The sequence below is a fragment of the Amblyomma maculatum genome, chromosome 11 (genome assembly GCF_055883805.1).
Source record: "Amblyomma maculatum isolate TAMU_Amacu chromosome 11, ASM5588380v1, whole genome shotgun sequence".
NCBI lineage: Eukaryota > Metazoa > Arthropoda > Arachnida > Ixodida > Ixodidae > Amblyomma > Amblyomma maculatum.
Window position 1 is genome coordinate 110,311,477 of NC_139354.1, and position 25,488 is coordinate 110,336,964.

A 25,488-nucleotide genomic window follows, 5' to 3' on the forward strand; every position below is an offset into this window, starting at 1 on the left:
ATTTTACGTCGCGCGTAAGGATGAGCTATCGCTGCGTGACTGATGCGTAAGCGCAACACACCCGACGCACGCCAAGGTACACTAAAAGTCATCGCTCAGCTTCACGACGGACGAAACGAGTGCAAAACATTAACGAAGTTGATTATTTGCCTTGAAACGTAAACAATATGTTGTTAGGGAAATGCAGCCCAAACGGAGGTACCTCCGAAGCGGTGCCTCGCCGTGCAGGATGACCTTGGAGAACCGTGATTGCCGCCAGAAGCGATCACGCCCCGTCAAGTGTGCGCCGATGGACCATGACCCGGAGGCGCTCCCCATGAGCACCACGTCGCTGGAGTTACCGCCGAAGCTGGCGATATGCATTAGCACCCACTCAAGGGCCAGTCGCTGGTCGTCCAGCCCCACGTTCCCAGGGGCATCGTCCGTGCCTGCGCAGTAACGGTGACCATTTAAGAGGCTGCACAATTCTTACCTTCGTCCAAAAATTTCCTTGGCTGAGCGCAAAGATCAATATTCGCACTGAAACTGGCGAGAAAAAGCGCCTTGTAGGAGAGCAGCAGAACGCTGCCTAGACTGTTCGTGGAGTACAAGGTCTCCACACCGGAGTAAGACAAAAGCACAGTTGTGTGACTAGGGTCAGCAGCACTCACTGCCACTGCTAGCGTATCAGTTTCTGTCCCACCTGCTTAGTGAATGTATCTCCATTTTCATATTACAAGAAGGAGAAAAAAACACGAATTAGAAAAGCTTTTTGAATGACTGATGAAAGATAGACGATCAAATACTTTGTGAGGTGCATGAAGACTGAGATTGACAGTGTGATAAAAAGTATTGAAAACATTCTTTCAGCCGGTAAAATAATTCAGATGGATTAAGTGGGTTAATGAGAGAACAGTGTCTTGTACTAGTATCAAGTTGCTGCTAAACTATTTTCACGCGGCCTCTGTCGTCTTGCGCACTGTTGTTCCTGTCGTCGCATGTGACATCAACATAATCTTCGTTAGAAAACCTGGACAACCCCGGTTACACCGTCGTGCTAACTCGAAACGGAGAACGTAGAAAGGACGTAACGTGCCTAACTGTGAATGTGAAGCGAGGCGAGAGTTTCCTGTATTCTTACTGCGACACTAGCGGTGGAGTATATATACCTTCTGACTATGTCGCCTCGCCCTCCCCCCCCTCCCTTCCCCCCCAAGCGACAGGTAGCGTGTGCCCGCTGCACTTTTTCTGCCTATCAGACTTTCTCAACTTTCTCTTACCCTCTGATTGTACCCTCTCCACTTCTCTGATAACGCCCGCTGCACCTGTTCACGGGAGGTAGGCGGGTGATTACGGCATATTATGGGAAGCACATGATAATCGCCATCAGCCCGGTTATACTCCCTGCAAGCCGAAGGCCTCTTCCATTTTCCTAAATTATTCCGATCCCGCCATAGCTGCTGAGACTTTGCCCCTGCAAATTTCTAACCTCATCCTCTCACCTAATTTTCGGTCACCCTCTGCTACGCTTCCCTTCCCCTGGAAACCAATTTGTTACCATTTGTCACCATCGGTTATCCTCCCTTCTCACTGCATGTCTTGTCTGTGCCAATTTCTTCTTCTTGATTCAAACAGAATGTCATCAACTCGAGTTATATCTCGGATCTACTCTGAACGCATCTTATCTCTTAACGCTAAATTTACTGCTTTCGAATCCATAGCTCTCTGCGGTGATCTCAACTTACCGTAAGTAGAACCCTCTTCGTTAGGCTTAACGGTTCAGCCCCACATGTGAGTAGAGGCAAGATGCAACCGTTATATACTTTCCTCTTGTGGAGATATCGGTAAGCTGTTGTCATAATTTGCGAATACTTGCCACACGCGCTCCACCCGTCTTATTTTCCTACTTATTGCTCTTTCGAGTTTCGGAATTGCGGTTTCTATCTGTCCCAAGTAGACAGATTCACCCACAACTTTCAGGGCTTCGCTACCTATTGTAACTGCTGTTTCTTTCCAAGGTTGTAGCATATGTTCCGAGGCGGAAGTAAATATCTCGTTTGAAATTCCTATGGCAGACTAGAATAGCAGATGAATGCCAATTTGGCATCGAAATGGTATGACACGAAGGACGGTGCACAGGAATAGGTTACATCACAAAATTGATAAGAGAGGAAATCTGACGTCACATGGAGGTCGGTTAGTGATTCCTTAAAAGCAGACGGTGCAGGTGCAGAGAAAAAGGGGGAAACGACCAACAGCAATGATGTCTATTGCGCATGCCGCTGCCCCATTTGCCGCTCCGACGGCTCGACGACATGTGGTTACGCAAGAGAGGCATGGCGAATGTGCAGCAAGAATGGAGGCACAATGGGATTTTTTAGCTGCTTCCTGCGGTCACTTGCGAATGTCTTCGCTACTCAAGAGCCAAGTAAGGCTTTCGCGTTAGAAGATGTCCCTTGAGGTGGCCGTAAGAAGACGCGCGCTCCCTCTGGTCTGTTCGCGCATCACCGCAGCTGAAGACAGTGGTCGACGCTATCTTGCCGCTGACGCTTGCTCCAAACTGCAGGGAGTGTTGCGGGTCTCGTCGCGGATTGGTTTCAAATTGCGATCATGTGTCAGAGCGGCGACACGTTGTTTACCTCAGTGCGTCGACTAGATTGAACAGAATGGTCTCCATGTCGCCGGCGGTATGCGACATCCTGGTAATCGAAAGTGCCACTGCAGGGATCTACTCGGTGACAGTTTTCTCGGCAATGAAAGATAGAATACAAAGGCGGTTTATTTATTTATTTTATTAGTCGTACCTCAAAGACCCAACAGTATGAAGGAGCACTGAAAAAGGGTAAAGGAGGGGGGGGGGGCACCTCATTTCGCAGGTCGAGCAAACGTTTCGACAAGTGGACTTGCCTTCGTCTGGGCAAAGTGATCATCACTGGCAGGAGTTTAAATACGCATTTGCTTACGAAGAAGAAAAGCTGTGGAGGGAGAAAGAGGGTCAGAAAAAAGTAGGTCAAGGAGTGTGGAGGGGGAGGATAGGGGAGAAGAAAGTAGGTCATGGAGTGAAAAAAAAAACAACCATCCGACAGAACAGTTCAGTGAAGTCATCCTGAATAAAATAGGATATCTATTCGCCAGGCAAATATTTACCGAGATTGACAATAAATTTCTTAAGCCATCAAACATACAAGCAGGTCAATTTTACTATACTGCCCAAGATCCACAAGGTTTACGCAAAAGCACTGTTTACGGCAGACATAGCAGGAATGCACGTAAAACACATTTTCCGTAATAATTAGCTCTTTTTTAAACTGCTCTACCTGGGCATCTACCACCGCCAGCATCGCTTCTATGTAGACCTGGATATCTGAATTTGTCTATCGGTCTGTACCAGTCCAGTGTCGAACCTGCATTCGTGAAATACCCTGCCGGCATCTTTCTGAGAAGTTCGTAGGCAGAACCATATACTTGCTTGCATTGAGAAAGCCGAACGCCCCCAGTCGGAAGTTGGGCGCTACGACGACCAGTTGTCCGAGACCGGCCAGCCAGCGACCGTCGTACGCGTTGTTGCTTCCACTCTGGAATTCGCGAGAAGCGAAGAACACGAGCACCGTCAGGCGGCAGCCCGGATCCGATTGGTCGGTGCACGGCGTCCAGATGTTCAGGTGCAGACAGTTCTCACTGGTGGCTTCCTTCTGATCAGTCCCCTAAAAGCACAAATACGTCCTCTAAAAGCACAAATACATTCGGGCCTGATCCGTCCCCTAAAAGCACACACGACGCGATGACAATCGCTGAAGCTAAGGTGTGCTCCGAATACATTCGGGTCTGAAGGGGAAATACCCGCACAGATGATTACGATACTGCTGTCGACATTTTATGGTGAACCGAATTAGCAGATCGAATTAGATAGCATAATTTCTTTTCTTACCAAGACTCAAATACGAATAATTTGCAGAACCTCTCAACGACTAACAATAGTACGTGATGGCATTACATTTGGCCGTCTTTCGATGGAGGCAAAAAACAAACGCCCGTGTGCTGTAAATTTCAGTGCACGTTGAAACTCGCAAGTGGCCGGTTCACGGAGCCCTCCACTACCACGTCTCTCATAGTCTGAGTCGTTTGGGGACGTTAAACTCGATAAACCAAAGCGAGCATTCCGATTACTTGTCAAAAAGTAAAGGAATTGTTTTTAGTGTATTTTGTATTTCGCATCGGCCCATGTACAGAAATACACATTGGCTAGCTTTAAGCCTTAAGTTGTAAGCGTAGACCCCCCATTTTATGCGTGCCATATCAGGAAGTGATATATGCGAAAGAGTAAGCGCGAGCGAGCGATCATCACTCCTTTGCTTGAGGTCTGACCTCATCGCTATTTCACGGCGGTGTCCATTTCCCCGGTGTTAATTTTCCTGTTCGTGTTGTATGCACTGTTGCGTCAGCCTTGGACAGCTGCCAGCCCCTTCATAAAATTTCCCTTGCCATCATGAACATATATTAAAAAAAATATTTTATTTGATTTAATTTTGGGGTTGAACGTCCCAAAGCGACTCGCTATGAGAGATGCTGTAGTGGAGGATTCAGGAAATTTCGAGCAGCTGAGTTTCTTTAACGTGCACTTACAGCGTTTCGCCAGCAGCGAAAAGCGGTTCCAAGGCCGAGATTCGATCCCGAGTCCATGGGCAGAGTAGTTGAGTGCCCGCCTTGACCACTGCACCAATACGGTGGGGTCATATATCATCATCATCATCATTATAATCATCATCGTCGTCGTCATCATCATCAGCCTGACTATACACACTGCAGGGCGAAGACCTCTCCCATATTTCTCCAATTAACCCGGTTCTGTGCTAGCGGCATCCCCTTGACCCCTGTGAACGTTTAACCTCATCCGCCCACCTAACTTTCTGCCGCCCGCTGCTATGCTTTCCTTCCCTTGGGATCCAGTTTGTTACATTAAGCGACCATCGGTTCTCTTCTCTTCGCACTACATGTCCTGCCCATGTCCATTTCTTCTTCTTAATTTCCGCTAGAATGTCGGTAACTTGAGTTATTTCTCTGACCCACTCTGCCCGCTTCCTATCTCTTAATGTTACCCGTACCATTTTTCGTTCCATAGCCCTCTGGGTTGTCCTCAACTTAAGCAGAATCCTCCGAATAACGCGTCCGAGGTCGTGGGTTCGGATCCCACCATCGGCACGTTGTTTTTTCTTCTACTTTGTGTCTAATTATCTTTCCCCTAAACAGATTACATTACTAATTTCCGTGATTATCCAAGTAAACATTATAAAAAAAAAGACATAAAGTACCAACCCCAACGCTTTCCTTGGCCTCGCCGACTGTTGGCTTCTTTCCTTCATATATATATATATATATATATATATATATATATATATATATATATATATATATATATATATATATATATATATATATATATATATATATATATATTTATATATATATATATATATATTGTCGGGTCTCTCACGGGGCTCCGGCTCCACTCTGAGAGCCGAGGCCACACCGCTAGCTTTGACCACAGCCGTGGCCGTGAAGAACGACACACCGAGGCAAACATAGCCAGCGGGCCAAGCTGTTTATTGGGAACGCCCAATGTTCTTCCTCGGTGTCATAGCAGCATCCGCGCGCTACGGCGTCGCGGCGTCGTCTCTCCGGGTGCTCTCCGCCCAGATGAGAGGGGAGAGGAAGGAGGGGCCGTTCTCTCACCTCCGCCCTCTCCGCCACAGCAACGGAGGAAGGAGGCCAGAGGGGAAAGATGAGGGCTCCCGAGAGAGAGAGAGAGAGAGGGTGTTTGACGCGTCGTGCGGGCGAGGGAAATGTTGAATTCCCACACCCTTCCTCCCTTAATCATGACCTCCACCTGGGCGCCGTTTTCCCCTTTGAAGCTGCACGGCTGATCCCTCAGCAGGTCCATGCAGCAGGAAGGCGGCCAAAGCAGGAACGGCCGCCCCCGCGTCGGGCTGGCTCCGCGTGCAGGCCGCACAGACCCCCGCCGCTGCCGTCATGGGGATGAAAAGGGGGCGAAGTCCGCTGGCCCGCCATCCGGTTGCGGGCCGCCGGCACGCCCGCAGTGCGCTGATCGCCTACGACCGACCCGACTCCCCGCAGGTCGGCAATCAGGGCAGCAGGCTACGTCCCTCCGCGTACAGGAACCACTCCGGCCTGCATATCTACACGGGCCGGGTTCTTCTCCAATTCGAGCTCGGATGCGAGCTGCTCCATGAACGAGCTCGAATTCGAGCTTTTTTCGGGGACCCCTGTATGCCTGCGCAGCCATTGGGCTGGTAGAGTAGACATCACCTTCGCCGCTCCCCGCCGCCTGAATGCAGACAGCGTGGCCCATGCGCCAGGAGTGCCGGTGTCATAAGGCCAGTTGGCGGGCTAGGTCCCTCTGAACGTGCTCAGCACAGGCTTCGCGTACAGGAACATTGCCGGCTTGTGTATCGACACGTGCCGGATAACTTCACACGAGACCGCTCGTGCCCTTGCGGTTGATATTAGGCGATTGCGCCTACCTTCCGCACTGTATCAATGCGGAAAGGACTGCCCTCCCTTATATCTGCTCGCGCGCACTCGCGCTTCTGGCGTTTGTCCGTCGTCAGCTCAAGCTGCACAGGCAGCCGACGCTGCTCTGCGTGCGTGACCTCCACGCTCGGAGCACTCCCCCTTCTTTCAGCGATCGCGCTGACGGAGGGTGATGTAGCGATGACCATGGAGTAGCTTTGCGCGTGATCTCACATGCGCAGCATTTGACAATCCTTCAGCGATTTCGCTGGCTGTGGGTACTACAGGGCCGCTGCTTGAGTGATTGCACTTGCGCGGCATTTTTCCCGTTGTCGCAGCGACTGCGCTGGATTCGGGTTTTGCAGCGGTGCCCGTAGAGGCTGCTCTCGGGATCGCTTGCCTACGCGCTGTTATGCGCATGCAGGGTCCGCTTCTACAGATACCCTCAAAGGAAGTACTGTTGGCATGGGTCCGTCGATTCCGCCCGACTTCGGGCCTTTCAGCTTGCAGCCGCCAATCTCAGCAACCTCTAACGGTCCCACCCATCTGAGCGCTCGAATCGTCGCGATCTCGCGTTCACGTCGCTGAGTGCGTAAGCATAGCTAGCCATCGGACTTGCAATGTTCTTACCGCGGCTGCGGTTCGCCTTCCCATTGGCATTGGCCACAATCTCGCGCAATCACATTGCGTAGTCATCGACATTGGTCTCGACCTTTGCGTTCATGGCAGAGCTAAGGAAATGGCCTGTCAGTGCACATTCCGGTAGTTATGCGATTGCGCATATTCACCCTAGAGCGGCTCTATATTCCGATATCGGCGCTCGCTCCTTTGCGAATAACGGCTTTTCTGCCCTCATCTGAGGCGTCACTGCCTAGCACCTATGTAGCAAAGCTTAATCATAGATCAGCAGGAAGTCTCCAACTCACTCGTAGCAATACCAGCTACACTAGAGTTAACTAACGCCAACCACAGTACAAGTGGCTTCACAGCGCAATTTGGCCTGCATCGTCGCGGGGTTCTGTCTCTTCAATAAGACTAGCGACCCTCTTATGAGAAAATAAAAAAATATGAGCCTTCCTACTGACCCCTGACAGCTCTTAACTGCTGAACGCAAGCTGAAGTGGGTGTCCCCACTCTTACGAGATGCACGTGGAGGTTTCCGCACTAGGGCGGTCCCCGCTGCGATCTCCTTCCGCAAATTTGGTGTACTACGGCTCCTAGTGACATCGCACAGGCGACTATAATTCACGCTCCCTTTCGAACGGCATTTGGTTCCTCGTGAACTGACCTGCCGAATGCGAGTGACCTCACCGCATATCCATGCGATGCCGCTCCAGTAAACTTGGCTCTCGACTCTCCTAAGCCGGTGAACTTTGAACCTGTGCTCGGCGCGTTTCGGCAGCGCTCTAACCCGTATTCTCCGCCGTACAGACAGCGCGGGTTTGAGCCAACGGGCAAAACGCTCTTACCGCATCGGCGGTTCTTGGTGGAGGTAGGCAAATGGGCCCTTATCGTGAGCTGCACCAACGGGCCGGCTTTCCCAGGCGGGTGTAAGGGGGTAGTGTAGGCCACTCGCAGTAGCTTGACGAGTAGCTCAGGATTTCCTCGAAAATTTCTCGTTCGGCGGACCACACCTGCGGTTTCACTGGAGGCGTATCGCAATAGCGGTTGGAAACCCCTACCATCGGGCTAGGCTTCGCATACCGGCCGGGATCGCCCAGCTGACTTTGGACGACTTACTGCGTGGAATTCCACCATTCTTCGTGAGCTAGCCTCCCCAACTGAACTGCCAGTGGGGCCCCACGTTGGTGCGCCATTTTGTGGGGATTCTCTACGGCGCTGCGGCTCCGTTCTGAGAACCGAGGCCACACCGCTAGCTCTGACCACAGCCGTGGCCGTGAAGAACGACACACCGAAGCAAACATAGCCAGCGGGCCAAGTTGTTTATTGGGAACACCCAATGTTCTTCCTCGGTGTCACAGCAGCATCCGCGCGCTACGGCGTCGCGGCGTCGTCTCTCCGGGTGCTCTCCGCCCAGATGAGAGGGGAGAGGAAGGAGGGGCCGTTCTCTCACCTCCGCCCTCTCCGCCACAGCAACGGAGGAAGGAGGCCAGAGGGGGACAGATGAGGGCTCCCCGAGAGAGAGGGTGTTCGACGCGTCGTGCGGGCGAGGGAAATGTTGAATTCCCACAATATATATATATTTGCGGGTATGTACTTAATGTAACGGCACTGCGACGGGCTGAACTCGACGCTAAGACTTCAGTAGCCGTGCAGTATCCACTCTGTTAGCGTCGTCCTCTTTCTCAACGCTTCGTCGTGCCCGCGTTCCTCGGTCGTCGTCTTTGGCAGTGAGCACATCACTTTGGTCCCGCGTTTCCCGGTAACACTACCCCTCTCGGCAAAAGGCAACGTCCTGGTGCGTATTAGGCGTGCGGTGTGGAGGGGGAGTAATATGGCTTGAGGCGGGTGACATGTACGATTTCGGAAGTGGGTGTAGCAGTCGGTGACTTTGGGTGGAGCGGCGCAATCTCATAGGTCACGTCGGTCACTGGGCGTAGTACACGGTAAGGACCTGTGTAGTGGGGCTGAAGTTTTTGACACAACCCCCCACGACGGCACGGAAGCCAGAGCAACACCAGAAATCCGGGAGGATAGTGCACATCGCGGTGGTGAGCGTCGTAGCGGCATTTTTGACCTTCTTGAGAGATGGTGAGATTGTGACGAGCAATCTGGCGAGCAGCGTCGGCTCGGGCGATGGTATCGCGGGCATAGGTTATGATGGGCCAGGGGCGGGAAGCAAAGTGCCGAAGGGCAGTAAGGGGTCTCTTCCAAAGAGAAGACATAATGGAGAGTACCCAGAAGTGTCATGACGCGAAGAGTTATATGCTAAGGTGACAAATGGCAGATTAATATCCCAGTCGCGATGACTGTCGGATACGTACATTGTGAGCATGTCGGTGAGTGTGCGGATAATACGCTCCGTAAGGCCGTTTGTCTGAGGGTGATACGCAGCGGTGAACTTGTGCCGAATGGAGCAAGAACGAAGTATTTCCTCAACAACTCGGGCAAGGAAACAGCGGCCACGGTCGGTAAATAGTTGACGGGGAGCACCAGGGTGAAGTATGACGTCGTACGAAAGGAAGTCAGCAACGTTTGTGGCGCAGCTGGTTGGAGTGGCGCGAGTGATCACGTACCGCGTGGCATAGGCCACCGATCCATTTGTTTCCTGACAAGGACTCGGGGAAGGGCCCTAGAAGGTCAAGGCCAACATGAGAAAATGGCTCAGTCGGGATAGCAATCGGCTGCAGGTGTCCAGGTGGTAGCACAGGGGGTTTCTTCCGGCGTTGACAGAGGTCGCAAGCGGCTACATAACGTTGGACAGAGCAGTAGACTCCAGACCAGAAGAAAAGCCGGCGCACGCGGTCGTATGTGCGTGAGAGGCCAAGATGACCAGCTGTAGGGGCGTCGTGCATTTGTTCGAGAACGGCAGAGAGTAGGTGTTGGGGAACGACCAGCAAGAGCTCAGCGCCATCAGGTCGCATGTTGCGGCGGTATAGTGTATTCCCATGAAGGAAGAACAGGGCGAGCGAAGAGTCACGGCTGTGTGTGCGGAGGCGGTCGATAAGAGAACTGAGGGTTGGGTCCAAGCGCTGCTTGTCGGCTATGTGGCAAAATTTCGATATAGAGAAGACACAGGGGTCCGACTCATGGTCAGTAGAGGAAGGGGGATCAACGGGAAAACGGGACAGTCTGCATCCTGGTAGAGCCGACCGGATTTGTATACAACGGAAAAGGTATACTACTGCAAGCGCAGTGCCCAGCGGCCGAGGCGGCCAGCAGGATCCTTGAAGGAAGAGAGCCAACATAAGGCATGGTGATCGGTAATTACAGTAGAGGGTCGGCCAAACAAGTAGGGTCTGAATTTTTCAACGGCCCAAACGAGTGCCAGGCACTCCCGTTTCGTAATAGAATAGTTCTGTTCCGCTGATGACAGAAGACGACTGGCGTAGGCAATCACGCAGTGTTGGCCGCGTTGTCGCTGTGCAAGAATGGCACCAATCCCGTGGCCACTGGCGTTGGTGCGAAGTTCCGTCGGGGCAGAAGGGTTGAAATGGGCCAACACAGGAGGATTGGTGAGAACAGCGATGAGGGTGGAGAATGGCTTAGCCTGCTCTGGTCCCCATGAGAAAGGGGCGCCTTTCTTCAGCAGATTGGTGAGAGGACGAGCAACACCGGCAAAGTTTGGGACGAACCAGCGAAGATGAGAGCACAGTCCTATAAAGCTGCGGACATCACGGGGTGAACGGGGAGATGGAAAAGCACTGACAGCGCGAAATTTGTCGGGATCGGGTTGCACGCCGGTGGCATTCACCAAATGGCCAATCACTTTAAGTTCGCGGCGACCAAAACTGCACTTCTTTGAGTTCAGTTGAAGTCCGGCACGGCGGAAAAGTGCCAAGATGGAAGAAAGGCGACGAAGATGGCTTTCGAACGAGGGCGAGATGACAATCACGTCATCCAAGTAACATAGACAAGTCGTCCATTTGAAGCCGCGGAGTAAGAAGTCCATCATTCGTTCAAACGTAGCAGGGGCGTTGCAAAGTTCAAAAGGCATAACCTTAAATTGGTAAAGTCCATCGGGTGTGACAAAAGCTGTCTTCTCGCGGTCTTGTTCGTCAACAGAGATCTGACAGTAGCTGCTACGAACGTCGATGGAGGAAAAGTAGCGGGCTCCATGTAAACAGTACAAAGCATCGTCTATTCGCGACAGCGGGTAAACACCTTTCCTTGTAATCTTGTTCAGATGTCGATAGTCGACGCAAAAGCGCCAACTGCTGCCTTTCTTTCTAACGAGCACGACAGGAGATGTCCAGGGGCTGTTCGAAGGTTCGATTATATCGTTGCCCAACATCTTGTCGACCTCCTGCTGGATGACTTGGCGCTCAGAAAGGGACACACGATAAGGCCTCCGATGTACAGGTTTTGCATCGCCGGTGTCAATGCGGTGAGTCACAGCTGATGTTTGGCCGATAGAACCGACAGCAAAGTAAAAAATGTCGGAGAAGTATAACAAAAGGTTGTAGAGGTCCTGAGCGTGTTCGGGGCTGAGGTCAGAGGCAATCATTGCGGAAATAGGGTCAGTAATTGTGGTGGGGAGTACGGGTGTTGGAAGGACGCTTGGTTGTGGGCCAGGAGTGAGTGCACAAATGGTACAGTCTGTGAGAGGGGACAAGGTAGCAAGGGATATTTCTTCGGGGAGAACTTGGGGTGACAGAATGAAGTTCAGGATAGGAAGGTAGGTGCTGTTCTGTGTAACGCGTACAATGAGATGAGGAAGAACGACGTTGCGGTCAAGAAAGACCTCGGTGATAGGGGAAGCCACATAGTCACCGTGAGGTACAGGCGGGAAAGGTGACAGAGGTAGGTAAGCAGCAGAGTCAGGGGGCAGGCGAGCGAACTCGGTGGAGCGATGTTCTGAGCAGATAGGTAGGTCCAAATGAAGAAGGCCGCTGGAGCAGTCGATAAGGGCAGAATGGGCCGTTAAAAAGTCAAGGCTGAGGATCACATTGTGAGGGCACTGGTTGAGGACGGTGAACAAAACAGGGATGTGATGACCGGCAAGGGTGACTCGGGCAATGCACATCCCAGTGACGGCAGCAGTACTGCCATCGGCAACACGAACGGTGGGCGAAGCGGCGGGGGTCTGTACGTTCTTGAGGCAGCGGCGAAACGATGAGCTCATGATCGAGACTTGGGCACCAGTGTCAATGAGGGCAGAGACGGGAACACCATCCACGAACAGGGAGAGGAGGTTACAGGGCGAACAAATGGGCAGTCGAGCATTTCCAGGTCGGGGTACCAATGCAGCGTCACCTCCGGGAGCTGCATTGGCTAGTTTCCCGTGAAGCGGCCGGCAGAGGACGGCGAGGAACGGCGGCTAGGAAGAGGTGAACGGGAACGGCGGGCTGGCGGGGAAGGAGAGCGATTGGACGCAGGAGGAGGCGGAGTGGTATCGGTGCGGGGCGGCTCATAACGAGGCGTGAAACGGCGGTGACCGTAATCCGAGTAGCGGTCAACGTAAGGAAAACGTCGAGGTGGTGATGTCCAGTGGCTGCGGCAGTGGCGAGAGATGTGGCCAATACTCGAGCACGTGAAACAGATCGGCCTGTCGTCAGAGGTGCGCCACTCATCAGGATTGCGGTATCGGTAGCGTGGCGTGTAGGTGTTGCGGGGTGTAGCGGTGGCGACCATGGGAGGGACGGGACTCGAACTGTGGTGTTCCACGGTGTGGCTGTAGGGGACGCCCAAGTTGGCAACCTCTTGACGAACGACGGCTTGAATAAGGGATATCGTCGCTAGGTTGCTGTCCGAGGAGGGCGGGTTGGATGCAGCAGGAGCTAGCGCTTCCAGTTCACGACGCACGATGCGGGTCACATTTTCAGTGTTGTTAGGTTGCCTTAGGGTCGGCAGATCCTCGCACGCGGAGCTAGGGGCAGTGTTGGGGAGCCGGTCGAAGCGATGTGCAATGCGTCTGTGTTTGGCCTGCTCGAAATGTCGACAAACCTGCAGAACGGAGTCCGTAGATCCCCGACAGAGTAGAAGATTGAAGGCATCGTCGGCTATGCCTTTGAGGATGTGCCCCACCTTATCAGGTTCTGTCATGTCTTTATCAAATTTTCGGCAGAGGGCCAGAACATCTTGTATATACATAATATAAGGCTCGGTAGATGTCTGGGCACGTGTGGCGAGGTCCCTCTTGGCGGCGAGTTGACGGCCAACCGGTTTTCCGAACAGGTCACGGAGTTTTTGTTTGCAAACATCCCAGGAGGGTATATCTGCTTCATGTGTTTCGAACCACACGCGTGCCGTGCCAGTAAGGTAGAAGATGACATTGGCCAGCATCAGCGTGGCGTCCCACATGTTGTGCTGGCTAACACGCTCATAAAGCGAAAGCCAGTCCTCGACATCGACCTCATCTGTACCGCAGAATGGGCCAGGCTCACGTGGGTGGGCTACGACGACAGTTGGAGTTGCGGAGGTAGATGGAGCCGCATCGGTTGTCATCGTGACGGTTCCGAGGTGACGGCCACAGCGGAGATCCAGCGTCAGATTTTGTCGAACCCGCGACCTCCACCAAGATGTTACGGTGATGTACGTAATGGGCACTGCGATGGGCTGAACTCGACGCTAAGACTTCAGTAGCCGTGCAGTATCCACTCTGTTAGCGTCGTCCTCTTAGCGCTTCGTCGTGCCCGCGTTCCTCGGTCGTCGTCTTTGTCAGTGAGCATATCACTTTGGTCCCACGTCTCTCGGTAACACTATATATATATATATATATATATATATATATATATATATATATATATATATATATATATATATATATATATAATGTCGGTTGCGAGAACATAAGGTACTAGACTGCTGAAAGAGTATATAGCGAAGTATACGCTTCATTAAAGGAAACATTTTTTATTTTTCATTTCACTCGACGTTTCGATCGGAGATCGATCTTTCTCAAGATCTATATATATATACACCCCCACCGGGGTGGCGCAGTGGATAGAGTTCTCGACTACTGAGCCCAAGGATGCGGGATCGAGCCGCTTTTCGATGGAGGCGAAAAGAAAGGCACCCGTGTGCTGTGCGATGTAAGTACACGTTAATAAACCCCAGCCGGTCGAAATTTCTGGAGCCCTACACTACGGCGTCTTTCTTATCCTGTGTTGCTCTGGGACGTTAAGCCCTATATAAACCAAACCAGATTCATTAAAGTTTCTAAAATCGCAGAAGCCTCGACAGCCACATATGTACATTACTATCTCTCCCCATCTCAGTACTTTTTGTACCTAAGGTGTAGTTGGGCATGAAAAAGCGTTTACCCTCATTCGCATTTTACTTAAGCTCCAGACTGGGTGGTCACTATGCTGTGATGTCAGGCCTGCCGCACTCAGTGCGGCATGACTGCCAGCGCAGGAACTACACGCGCGCCCCTCTAGAAATGGAGGCTAATAATAAAAAGCAAGCATACTATTACAATAAAACGCGTGGTAACTCCCGTGAGGCTACAAAGGTAAGCACCGTTCTTGATTGTTTCTTCCACAGTACAGCCTTAACGAGACTTATTCTGGCTTCCAGGAACTCAGACAGCAGCGGCATTATGATGTTTCCAGGAGCTAGTGCATCACTGACCGGTTTCACGTCGCAACCAGCTGGTAATGACTAAGAGCGAAATATAATATGATCACATGGCTCCGGATAAAACACAACACAGTAGTTAGTGCCGACACCGAAATTGTGGAAGCATGTTACAAGCCATCCTCATGACAAACCTCATAACTGGTCATCATCTGCACACACGCGGGCTTCGGTTCTCGGACGTCGAAGATGAATTCACTGTCTGCCGCCAGGGGCGCAGGAGGGCTGCGAAGAAACGCTCCCATGTATACATTTGTAGCCCATGGCGGAGGTCTACAGCACTTGAATTCTGGGAGGTTAAAAGACTTAATGTGAGCTTACATTTTTCGTGTAATACGCGCACCGACTAAAGCGGCATGTCTTTCAATAGCTCTTTTAATTTCAAGAACCGTTACTCAGGAAGAAGCTTCCAGTGAACGGGGGTTATTGGATGCATTTGAGCATCATACTGAAGTACTTTATACTCACTTACTTTTTGATTCTTTTTAGTTTTTAACTATACCGATTTCTCCAGGAGATATCGGAGAGATTACCGGTTTTTCCAATGTAGACTGCTTCGTAATCGGAGCAGGGAGTTTTCCAACCATCGATCGGGAATTTGACGTGTGGAAATCATACGCGGCATTGCGCAGCTTCATATGTAACTTTTTGGCAGCTACTTATGGAATTTGCACATCATATTTTTCTAACAAGCTTCAAATAATAGTTAATTCAAGGGAAGTACTAAATCATGGAGGGCGTCAGATTCGCTGAACGAATTTTTCTGTAATCCATTTCTGTCTGCGTCTGTATTGCTTTCTTAATGACCTTTGCACAAACTGTTTTGTTGCCATTTCGATCAAAACCTCTTCCGACCGTCTGTATTTATTCAAAGTGGGAAACTATAGCACGCGAATTAATCTCGGTTCTCTAAAGATGATACCACAAACCGCGTGCGTACAATGTGATGCTCGAATCTGATGCATAGGAGTATTTTAGAAGAAAACTGGTCATGGAGCAGGTCAGAAAGAGGCCCAGGAATGCGATGGCTCCATCTGTCACTTCCTTAACAACTGACTTGATAAGAGAACTTTTCATTTGTCCAGGACGTAATAGCACTACTCAGCATATCTTATAGATTTTTCTCAGAAAGAAGGTTTTCAAGGTTTGATCATATGCCATCAAATACAATCAAGGTGGTTGGGCCTAAAGCCCGGTTCCTGAAGAGCGTTTATCATCCTTTCGAGTTGTCTCGAAATGTAATTCTCATCAACGGGGTCACTGCACGTGCAATCAGTAATGATGTTTTCAGCAACAGGGATATGCCGCACGTAACCACTAGTATACAGGCGGTAGGTATTAGCCAGCAGGATTCAATCTGTTACCTGGGAATTAGCCCGATGAATACTTTTGCGCTTGAGTAATTCATTAACATGCACCAGTTGCAAGAATACTCTGATGTCATTATTTGCACGGACATGCTTAATGTGCTTATCTATTTATTTATTAGGTACCTACAGCGCTCGTTGAGGGCAATTTTGTAGGGGGGATACAGTTGCAAAGCTTATATCGTCATGCAGATGCAAATGGTAACTTGCAAAAATAACAATAAACATACAATGCATTGCAATATTAAGCATGGCAACAAAGGACTCATGAAAGCAAGAAAGACGTAAAAAACATGGCATATTGTAATATGAAGCAGTCGTATACAAAAAACTTAGAAAACGCACAGCAACACAGCAGATTAAAAAGAAAAAAAAAACAGTATATTTCAACAAAAGGGCGCAACACAGCATTTTGAAAGAATAGTGTTCAGTCCTTCTATGCATGATAGCAGATTGGAATGATTATTTATTGGCTTTCTTCATACACTGACGTTCTATTCATTTCGTTTATATTATTTTTGTTTAGCATGTTAAGCATCTTACGTTAACCTGTTATTTTCTAGAGAGTAAGTATAGATAGATAAATCATGCTATCGTGGAAAAATTTTGCTTGGTCCTCAGGACGCCAAGTTGGTGGGCTCCTATGGGCTCCGAGGGGACTTTATTCGAAAGGTGCCATTCCTGGTGACGTAACACAAGACAGGTTGCTCAAGAAGTAGAAGGGGCTGCGTTTACAGCTACTGATGCTCTGGTTCGAGGCTCTCATTGAAGCCAAAAACTTGTGTGGTAATTTTTAAGCTTCTTTGTAGCAAGGATGACAGCGTTTTTGAGGCTTAAGTTCCAGTGAGCAGTTGGAGCTTCATGGCTGACGCTTATTCTTCATTTGGGTTAACGTAAAACACAATGAAATGATTGTGTAACGCAAGTCGCTAAATATGGTTTCTAAGAATCAACCGCAATCGCTTCGACTGGTAGCAGTACTATCTACTTTCTTATTCATCTGGCAGACCGAATACCACTTTTCCGAAAGTTCGTCTTCTATTTCTGGTCACATACCGGTTCAAACTATACGGAATAAGCCGCAATCAAATACCGGCAACGAAACGTGACTACGCTTCTGAACATTTAACACGACGGTCAACCTTATGTGGCATGAACAAATTTTTTAACGCTTGTAAATCTGTTGGTCCTAACTGGCGTTATTTCAGATATGTCGCCGACAGGTCATCACGTGTGCGGTCATGCTCTTAATTTTAAGTGAACTTTATAGCAGAGCAATTGGCGTTGTGCTACATATTTTAGACTGCATGTCATTCTTTTATTTTTCTGCGCCTAAACACGAGTTGTGAAACGCAGTGTACATAATAGTGCTCAACATTCGTTTGACAGAGGATAAAATGCCGTACGAGCTCTGTTTTTTTTTCTAACGTGGTAAGGCATAAACAAACCTCTTCAAACAGCATGAAAATAAAGCTGCTCAATTAACACACAGTGAGAAAAATTGATGAAGGAGCCATTGTTTTGGAGGGGCAAAGCTGCCTAGATTTTGGGAGAAGCGTATATTGTTAGCTTGCGCACGGTTATTGCAGAAAGTGGTGTTCGAGACCGAAGTGAAATAAAGCAAATGAGCATAGGGAACACGAATAACATCATTTTGACATCTGAGAAAAGCCAATGGGCATAAAGAGAAAAAAACTTGTCAGGATTGATGTGACAGGTATGCGTTAAGTCAAAGAAATTCGCAAGAGTTAATGAAGGCGAGTAGCCAGATAATCTTTGTATGTAGCGTTTAACCTAGAGTAAGAGTCAGCGGTTCGCACATCCAAGATGGTGCATCCGAAAATACTTTAACTCTGCGTAGTCAACCTTCAACATATAATATAAGAGAAATGCGCAACAACTTCAACAGGACACAGGAAGAAACATACACAAAAGTTCACGAGCGCTCGTGAACTGTTGTGTATGTTTCTTCCTGTGTCCTGTTGAAGTTGTTGCGCATTTCTCTTATATACTATGCAGAACCAACTAGCCCGACAACACGCTCTTCTGAACCTTCTACATCAATAGCTAGATGAGCAGATTAATGTCTGCGCTCTGAAGAGGCTATATTTTGAGGTTTAAATCTGGATGAAGCCAACTGAGTGTTCAGCTGCGTTCGCTGTCATCGTATGCTCTCATGGCAGTAATGGAACGGATGCTCGAAACATCAATGCCCAGGCGACCGAAGAGGACGGGGCGGGAGCACTCGTTGCTTAATGTTATTCTTAGAAACATTAAGAGCGCTAAATTATCTCGTCTCAGTATTTTACAAGCTTCCTGTTTCAAGATAACTTCGTTGTACAGCCCGCGTTCACTCACCCGAATCGCCTTTTTCCAGCCGTGTCCTGACCGAAGGGAATGCCCCGGAACACGTGCACCACCTGGTCGTCCACTTTCACCTGAGCGCCCCGAAAGCCGCCCAGACCTGGAACTCGCAGCACATCATCACCGTCGCCTTCTTTGAAAAGCGCCAGCAGCAGGGCGGCGCTTGCCAGCGTGAAGCCAGTGATGCAGACGGTAGAGAAGAGGCTCACAAAGAGGTTGCTGTCGCTACATGATATCAGGAATAATTTATTGCAGAGAAATCGGCACAACGCTTGTCAGCGGCGTATTATGGGTACGCGTCGCTAGTCACTACTGTGCATGCATCGTGACCATAGCAACTAGAAGAGGAGAAATTTGGGCGAGTTGGTACATAGTGTTTTACGAGGAAAACAGTTAAAGAGTTGTGATGACATATCGTATTGACGCAATGACACTCTAGCTGACCAAATTACGGAGTGTTATGAGAGCCGTGCTTCTACCAAAGCGCAGAGAACGGCAGCGCGAAGCCGCCTCTGCTGACGCAGATTGCTTTAGCCTGGACATTGCCTAGTTTAACCCCATTTTTCTACCCCTCCTCCCTCCTTCGTCTATTCGTTCATCCTTTTAACGCATATTCACCAAAAAGAAACTTTAAACACGTTCTCAAGCAAAACGCCCCAAGGCGCCCAACATTCTATTCTTCTCAATTACCCGCTCGATTTTACGCCGAATAGACAGACAATCTTGAATGTTTGGGCCGAGGTACCTTTTAGGGAGGTCCACCGCTGGATGTTTGTCAGAGGACGGATTCTGCGCAAGGGCCGCCGCTTGCGCCTCCACGGTTGGGCTGGAGTTCCCAGGTGGCAGCACTGGGTCCTGAGGAAACAAGCAGAGAGAACAAAGGACGTATTCAGGATAGCTGCGAACGGCGCTTTGGCTATCGAGAAAGGTAAGCATAATTTATCGGGAACGAACCAGGGCGTCCTCTGAATTAGGATGGACAGCTGGGCGAGTTGGTATATATGCATAGTGGGTGGTACAGCGCGAAGACACGAAGCACACAAGAAGGGAAGCACAACAGACGAGCGCTCGTTTGTTGTGCTTCCTTTCTGGTGTGCTATGCGTCCTCTGAATACTGCGGGGACTAAGAAAAAGCGTTAGATTAGTTCCAATTTAACGGATTTCATATGCAGCCCGTTTACGCAGCCCAAATTCTACAGAGGTCGCCATTCCTTGATATGTTAATCAGGCAAATCCTTAGTAAACAAACCAAGCAATTGAACTGAAAATAGCCTCTGTTTATAAAACCGGAAATATACCGTACATTTTTAACACCAGGGCTTATTTTGTAGTTACCGTCTTCTCTACGTATTGAGCACGAAAGCTGTGAGCCCAGTCATAAAGAATCATACAGGGTCGTGAAACAAGGGTGTGGAAGACCCGGATGCAAAGGTGCTAGAAAATGTTTTTGCAACTACACAGCGAGTATTGCCACTGAGAATTGAATTGATAAAATTTACAAGCACGTGAACGGTGACATGTAGCGAGAGCCAATTTTACTAGTCAATTTCATCGCTCCCCTAGGCTGGTGTTTAATGAATAGAGTGTGGGAAATTGGTGGATGTAGCGAAAATAAAGTACCTTAGCAAAATCCAATTTCCCACTGACATTGCCTTTGTATGTATCTGAAGGTATGAATAATTGGACATAATTAAGGACCTAGTCCTTGAAAGTGGTACATTTGACTAAAAATGAATAAAAAGCCCACAGTTAGGCAGACATAGCTTGGAAGTACCTGCACATCCAGAAAACCTTCTGTGGATGTGCATGGCTGAAGAGAGTCCGAATTGATCTACGTCAAGCGAGGCAGCATAAGAAAGGGATCCAAGAGAGCGAAAGCTGACTCTAAGTTCAAATCTCATTCGGAGAGAGTTTTGCCGGAGAAAACGATGAAGGGGGGGGGGGGGGGGGGGTACGTGAGATGCGGAAGGAACGCTGGCCTTCGCAGCAACGATGTGTCAGAAAATATATTTTCGGGAAAATGTCCTAATCCGCCTCATTACACTATTATGGTTTAGCAGACAGACGAGTGCTACATGCGGGAATAATGGGGAATAAGGGTATAGCTTTCAAAATAGAGGAAATTAATACTTTAACGAGGGGACGGAAACTATATTTAAGCTTAATAAGATATGAATAAGGTGTTTTCGGCCTACGTTCCTACGAGTAGCCGTGAGCAGCCCATAGGTAAAAGTTTACAAGCAGACGGAAAATCTGAAATTAATCAAGAGACAGCGGGATTAGTCAAAGAATGGAAGTTACCTGGAAGCGGTGAAGAGGAAATAGGCATACACAAAACTGAGACACATGCGTTAAAGTATAAGGAGGATAATGCGATTACCAATACAGACTTCGCATTTAATGTAGCCCAATGGTTCTAGACAGATATATGCAGTACTTGAACCAATGGGAACGATGATAGGAGTGGGTATCTAAAAGGAATTGGACATTTGCCAATGGAAAGAACGCCTCAGAAGCAATTCAAAAGAAAAGACAATGGCGTGTATCAGGTGCCCGAAGAGCCATATAGGTAGAAGGCAGAGAGAGTTTACTAGGAAAATGGTGACATTGTTTCAGTAATGTCCGCTGAATTCGAGATTACCCAAATTTTGAAGGAATGGTAACATGAACTTAATCGATAAGGAAGTGGGCGTGAATGAGTTGAAGAATGAGATACTTATTAGATTACTTCTCGTTCATTATAACGCATTTATTAAAGCATTCTCTCCTAAACTTAGGCCTACCTAAGTTTAGAAACCAACATGAAAAGTGGGTATGCTATCGGATGTCCTACTTAACTTTAAAACACACTCACAAATTCGCATATAAGCGACCTCTAGATATAGCCTCCATAGATTGCGCGAAAGCTGTCGACTCAGTAGAAACCTCATCAGTTATCACGCAGGTAGCGTGTAACCAATGAACCATAGGGAATAGCATTGGAAGATACTTATAACAGGTGGAGCCGCAGTGGACTATTTATTAAAACCAAAAAAATAAAAAGGACTGACAGACACAATCTCTATTGAGACATTCATTTCTAACACAGATTCGCTGATTTGGATGGCAGAAATTAAGGAATAAAATATATTGGAATGTCAGAAAATTTTGATTGACTGAGGAAATTTGTTTCCTGTGGAACTTAGGGGATGAACATCAAATTATGATAAATGACAAGGACGTGCGAACCAGAGCACTCTGTCTAAAATAGTTATGCACAAAACTTAAGCAATATTCGACACCCTGGTAGTGATTAGCAGTTTAGGCTGGAAATAGAAAAGGAATAGGTTTACTTAGTATAAGTTGTGAAGGCAGATCTGGGTTACCAGAGTCAAATAACTGGAATACTGGTAGTGCGATGGAACGCATTTGAAAAGTGCTCTGAGATAATTGATAACAGTTTACGACTATCCCTCAGAAGGGATATATAGAAGAGTTCTATATTACCGGTACTTGTTGATTAGAAAGAAAGTCAGAAGCTAGCGAATGAGGAAACCGAAACGAGCAGTGGTCAGGAAACTGAAGTGCGCAACTTTAGGGGAGAGGAAGACAGAAGAATCTTTCAGGGAACATAGAGAACTTCCTCATATTGTTTTTTTTTTTAGTTTTCGCCATACATTACTTTGACATATTAAAGAAATGTTCTAATCGAAAAACTGGTTCATCATGATGGTTGCATGAAATTGAATTGAGTTGAAAGTCCTGTATTAAATAGGAAGGCTCATGACCATGGAGGGGGTAACGAGGAGTAAGCATAAAATTCAGTGTTTGCACAGGTCGTCACTTAACTTACATTGCTCTGACCAGGCCACTTAGGGAGCCGTACTTGGCAAACATCTTTCGTGTGTTAGCGTCAGTTCCTAAAAGGGAACGGTAGTTCAGGCGGTAGGGTTCAATCTTGGGGCCAGTAGAAAAAGCAGGGCAGTCCCAGAGTAGATGAGATATGCCGCCGCACGTTAGTAAATGTAGTAATTACTTAAAACGTTAAGAAGGTATTATGGACAGGTGATGGGACCTATATATTGACAAAAGTCTTTCTACTTATTTGCAGTGTGAAGAAAAAAGGAATCGGGGAAAGGTATGTTGAGAGCGCGTTGATAAAACATTCAGAGCGTGTAGCCGGTTTCATGAGATACCCGGTTTCTTGAGATAGTTTGGGGTGGTTGTTAAAGTGAACTAAAAAAAAATTATAGACACTGACGCGATAAAGTAGGCTACCACACAACATATAAAGCCCCACTTTAACTATGCTCTATAGGTGTGCCTGCGTGGCTAGGGGTGACGTGAATGCAAGGACCCTAGCAGGCGGATTGTGATATCAATACTCCCATGTAAAATGTGAGGACAGAAACGTTCCCCAGAACTACTACATTTTCTTTCTCTTGTGTCTTTTTTCTTGGTCCTAAACACAATAACAACTGGTCCAGGATCAATTTCCACCGGCATTCTGTGCATTCTGTGACTTGTGCAGCTTGCCGCCTGAGAGAAGTGAGGACAGAGTTGTCAGCTCCTGCGAAACGTAATGTCAATGTAATGCCACGTCAGCTGCCAGCTACCGCTTGCCAGAGCCATGTTCGTGATAGTTGTGTCTTTAGCGAGCAGAGTGAAGCTGTCGCTTCAAAACTGATAGAAGACACAAGGTGTTGTGCACGTAACGACAAGACAAGATAACCGCTGGTCTATAAGAGAAAGAGAGCGGATTCCAAGAGCAGGAAAGCGCCGCAGGAAGCGGAAGAAGGTAAAGCTCTTGGATGAGACTGGAGAGTTTTCAGGGATAGGCGGGCAAGAACACTAGTTTGCGACAGGAGTAGAAATACTGGAATAGCGAGAGAAATTAGTCAAGTTAAAGTAGGTAGATTTGGATAACGAGAAAGATATAACTAGGATGAGAAGAGTGTGGCGGAGTCCATTTTGGAGGCTTTTCCTAGTGGTGATTACTAGTATACCATTATGCCCCAAACCCCTTAACAGTTATTCGTTGCTAGCGCTCACCAACGGTGATGAAAGGGTTAGAAGACAAAAGCGTAAATTTCAGTTCAGGACAGGGCATCAAGCTATACAAATAAAGACTATCATTGCAGCTCTAAGAAATTGCATCCAAGGCAAGGTAACAGTAACATGATATATAGGTGAAGTAAAGAGTTAGCAGCCATAGTAGCAATGCTCCCGTCGTCACCATAAAGTGGTGGTGGAGGTAGCAGCATTTACTGCCACAAATGAAAGGAATTAGTTCGCGCTGGGGCGAGTCCAGGGTAACCTCCAGCCGGGGGCTTTGCGTTGTTTTTCTTGGGTTGGCAACAGCTTGTTTCATTCCTCCGCTGAGGGAGCTTGCAAGAGTGTCGTTGGAGGGGGTTGCTGGCGCATTCCCATAGTATATGGTCTGGAGTGACTTGCGACCTGTCACAGCAGTTCCGGCATGCAGGGTTGTGTTCACCGTTTGTAATTAAATATAGTTGGTTGGAGCTAAGAATGGCCTTTGTAGGTGTCTGAGCGTCCTGGCTTGCTTCCGGTCCATATCGGGGTGAGGGGAGGGGTACGTGCATCTTAGCTCGCGATAAAAGTTCGTTAGCTCCGCGTATGTGCCTGGAGCCTCTGCGGGTGTGGTCGTTCCCGATAGATCTCCCTTCTCCAGGTTGGTTACGCCTCGGGCTGGATGGTCGACCCCTTCGTTTCCAGAGTTACCCGCGTGAGCTGGAACCCATACGAGTTTGATGTTGGGATTGAGAGGTCGATTGTGCAGACTTCGAGTAACGAGCGCGCTTACAGAGTTTTTCGCGAATTTTTGAACGGCGGTCTTTTAGTCGCTTAAAATAGTTTTGGTGCAGGAATCCGCGATAAATAGTGTGATAGCTACTTCCTCTGCCCCGCGAATGGAGCTAGCATGAAAGGCTATGGAATTAATGAAGGCTGACTTTGGAGTGGCCATACATGCCACGTATGCTTCGTTCTGATGTGTTGAGCTGCATCCACGTACACTGCTTGTGGTTCGTTCTAAGAGTCCGTGCCCTTGTCTTCATGTGGGCGTCATGTCTGCTTGGTAGCAATTTTTTCGCTATTGGCTTAACAAATAATCTACTAGTAATGTCAGCTGATAAAGGGGATGTTGCGCACTCCTCCTCAGCAGGGAGTACGTGGAGCTTGTCGAGAATTACGCGTCCTGCAACGCTGCGTGACTATCGGGTCACTTGGGCTGTTTGATGGGCTTCAAGCAGCTCAGGTAGCATGTTGAAAATTCCCAACTGCAGTAGTTGATCCGAGTTGGCGTGTACCGCAATGCCAAGGGCCGCTTTGTATGCTATTCTACTTATGTTATTAAGTGCATCTTCGCCCCTACGACGCAGATGATAGTACGGGCAGGCGTAAACGATTCTGCTTATCATTAAGGCTTGCATAATCCGGCACAGGTCGGCTTCTCTCATACCCCTACGACTTATGACAATGCGCCTTACCAGCCCAGCTGTCTGGGTCGCCATGACGCGCAGCTGGCGTATAGATCTGTGTTCTGCGTATTATTCTGAATCAACATTTCGAGAACTCTGATCGTGGCTACCGCGGGTATCGGATGATTGCCAATGTGTAAAATGATGGGTTCTTGAGAATCGGGTTCTGCCTGTGAGGCTTGTTTGTTCCTTATAACTAAGAGTTCCGATTTATCCGGCGAATACGTGAGGTCGGTTTTCTGTACGTAAGACTGTACCGTGTCGATAGCTCGTTGTAATGACTAATATCTCCATCGAAGCCAGAATTGATCCATATGGTGATGTCGTCAGCGCATATGGAATGATGTATGTGTGAGATAGCATCTAACAGACGCGTGAGGCCGCTCATAGTAGTTTTGAAGAGAAAAGGTGAAAGTACGGCGCCTTTGCGGTGTTCCCCTCGTCCCTAGTATAATTTTGCCACGAGTTTGTGTCCCCGAAATGGAGCGTACGTAGCCGTACGCGCGTTCAAAAGGGTAGCGATGTAGTCCTATGTCCATTTGTCTACGTTCATCAGTGAGAGGTGAGTG

The 25,488-nt window shown here is 48.6% G+C and overlaps 1 protein-coding gene across 1 annotated transcript in view; it reads right to left on the reverse strand.

The window, feature by feature from the left end:
- LOC146174665 (acetylcholinesterase-like) overlaps positions 1-24,952 on the reverse strand; it is a 46,869-nt gene extending 21,917 nt beyond the window's left edge. The window contains exons 1-6 of the mRNA XM_084585428.1: positions 24,929-24,952; positions 19,186-19,295; positions 18,435-18,665; positions 14,844-14,934; positions 3,449-3,683; positions 203-428 (exon numbers count right to left, since the gene is read on the reverse strand). Of these exons, the coding sequence (XP_084441554.1) occupies positions 203-428; positions 3,449-3,683; positions 14,844-14,934; positions 18,435-18,665; positions 19,186-19,295; positions 24,929-24,952 (917 nt within the window). The remainder of the gene's footprint in view (positions 1-202; positions 429-3,448; positions 3,684-14,843; positions 14,935-18,434; positions 18,666-19,185; positions 19,296-24,928) is intronic.
- Between the last annotated feature and the right edge of the window lie 536 nt (positions 24,953-25,488).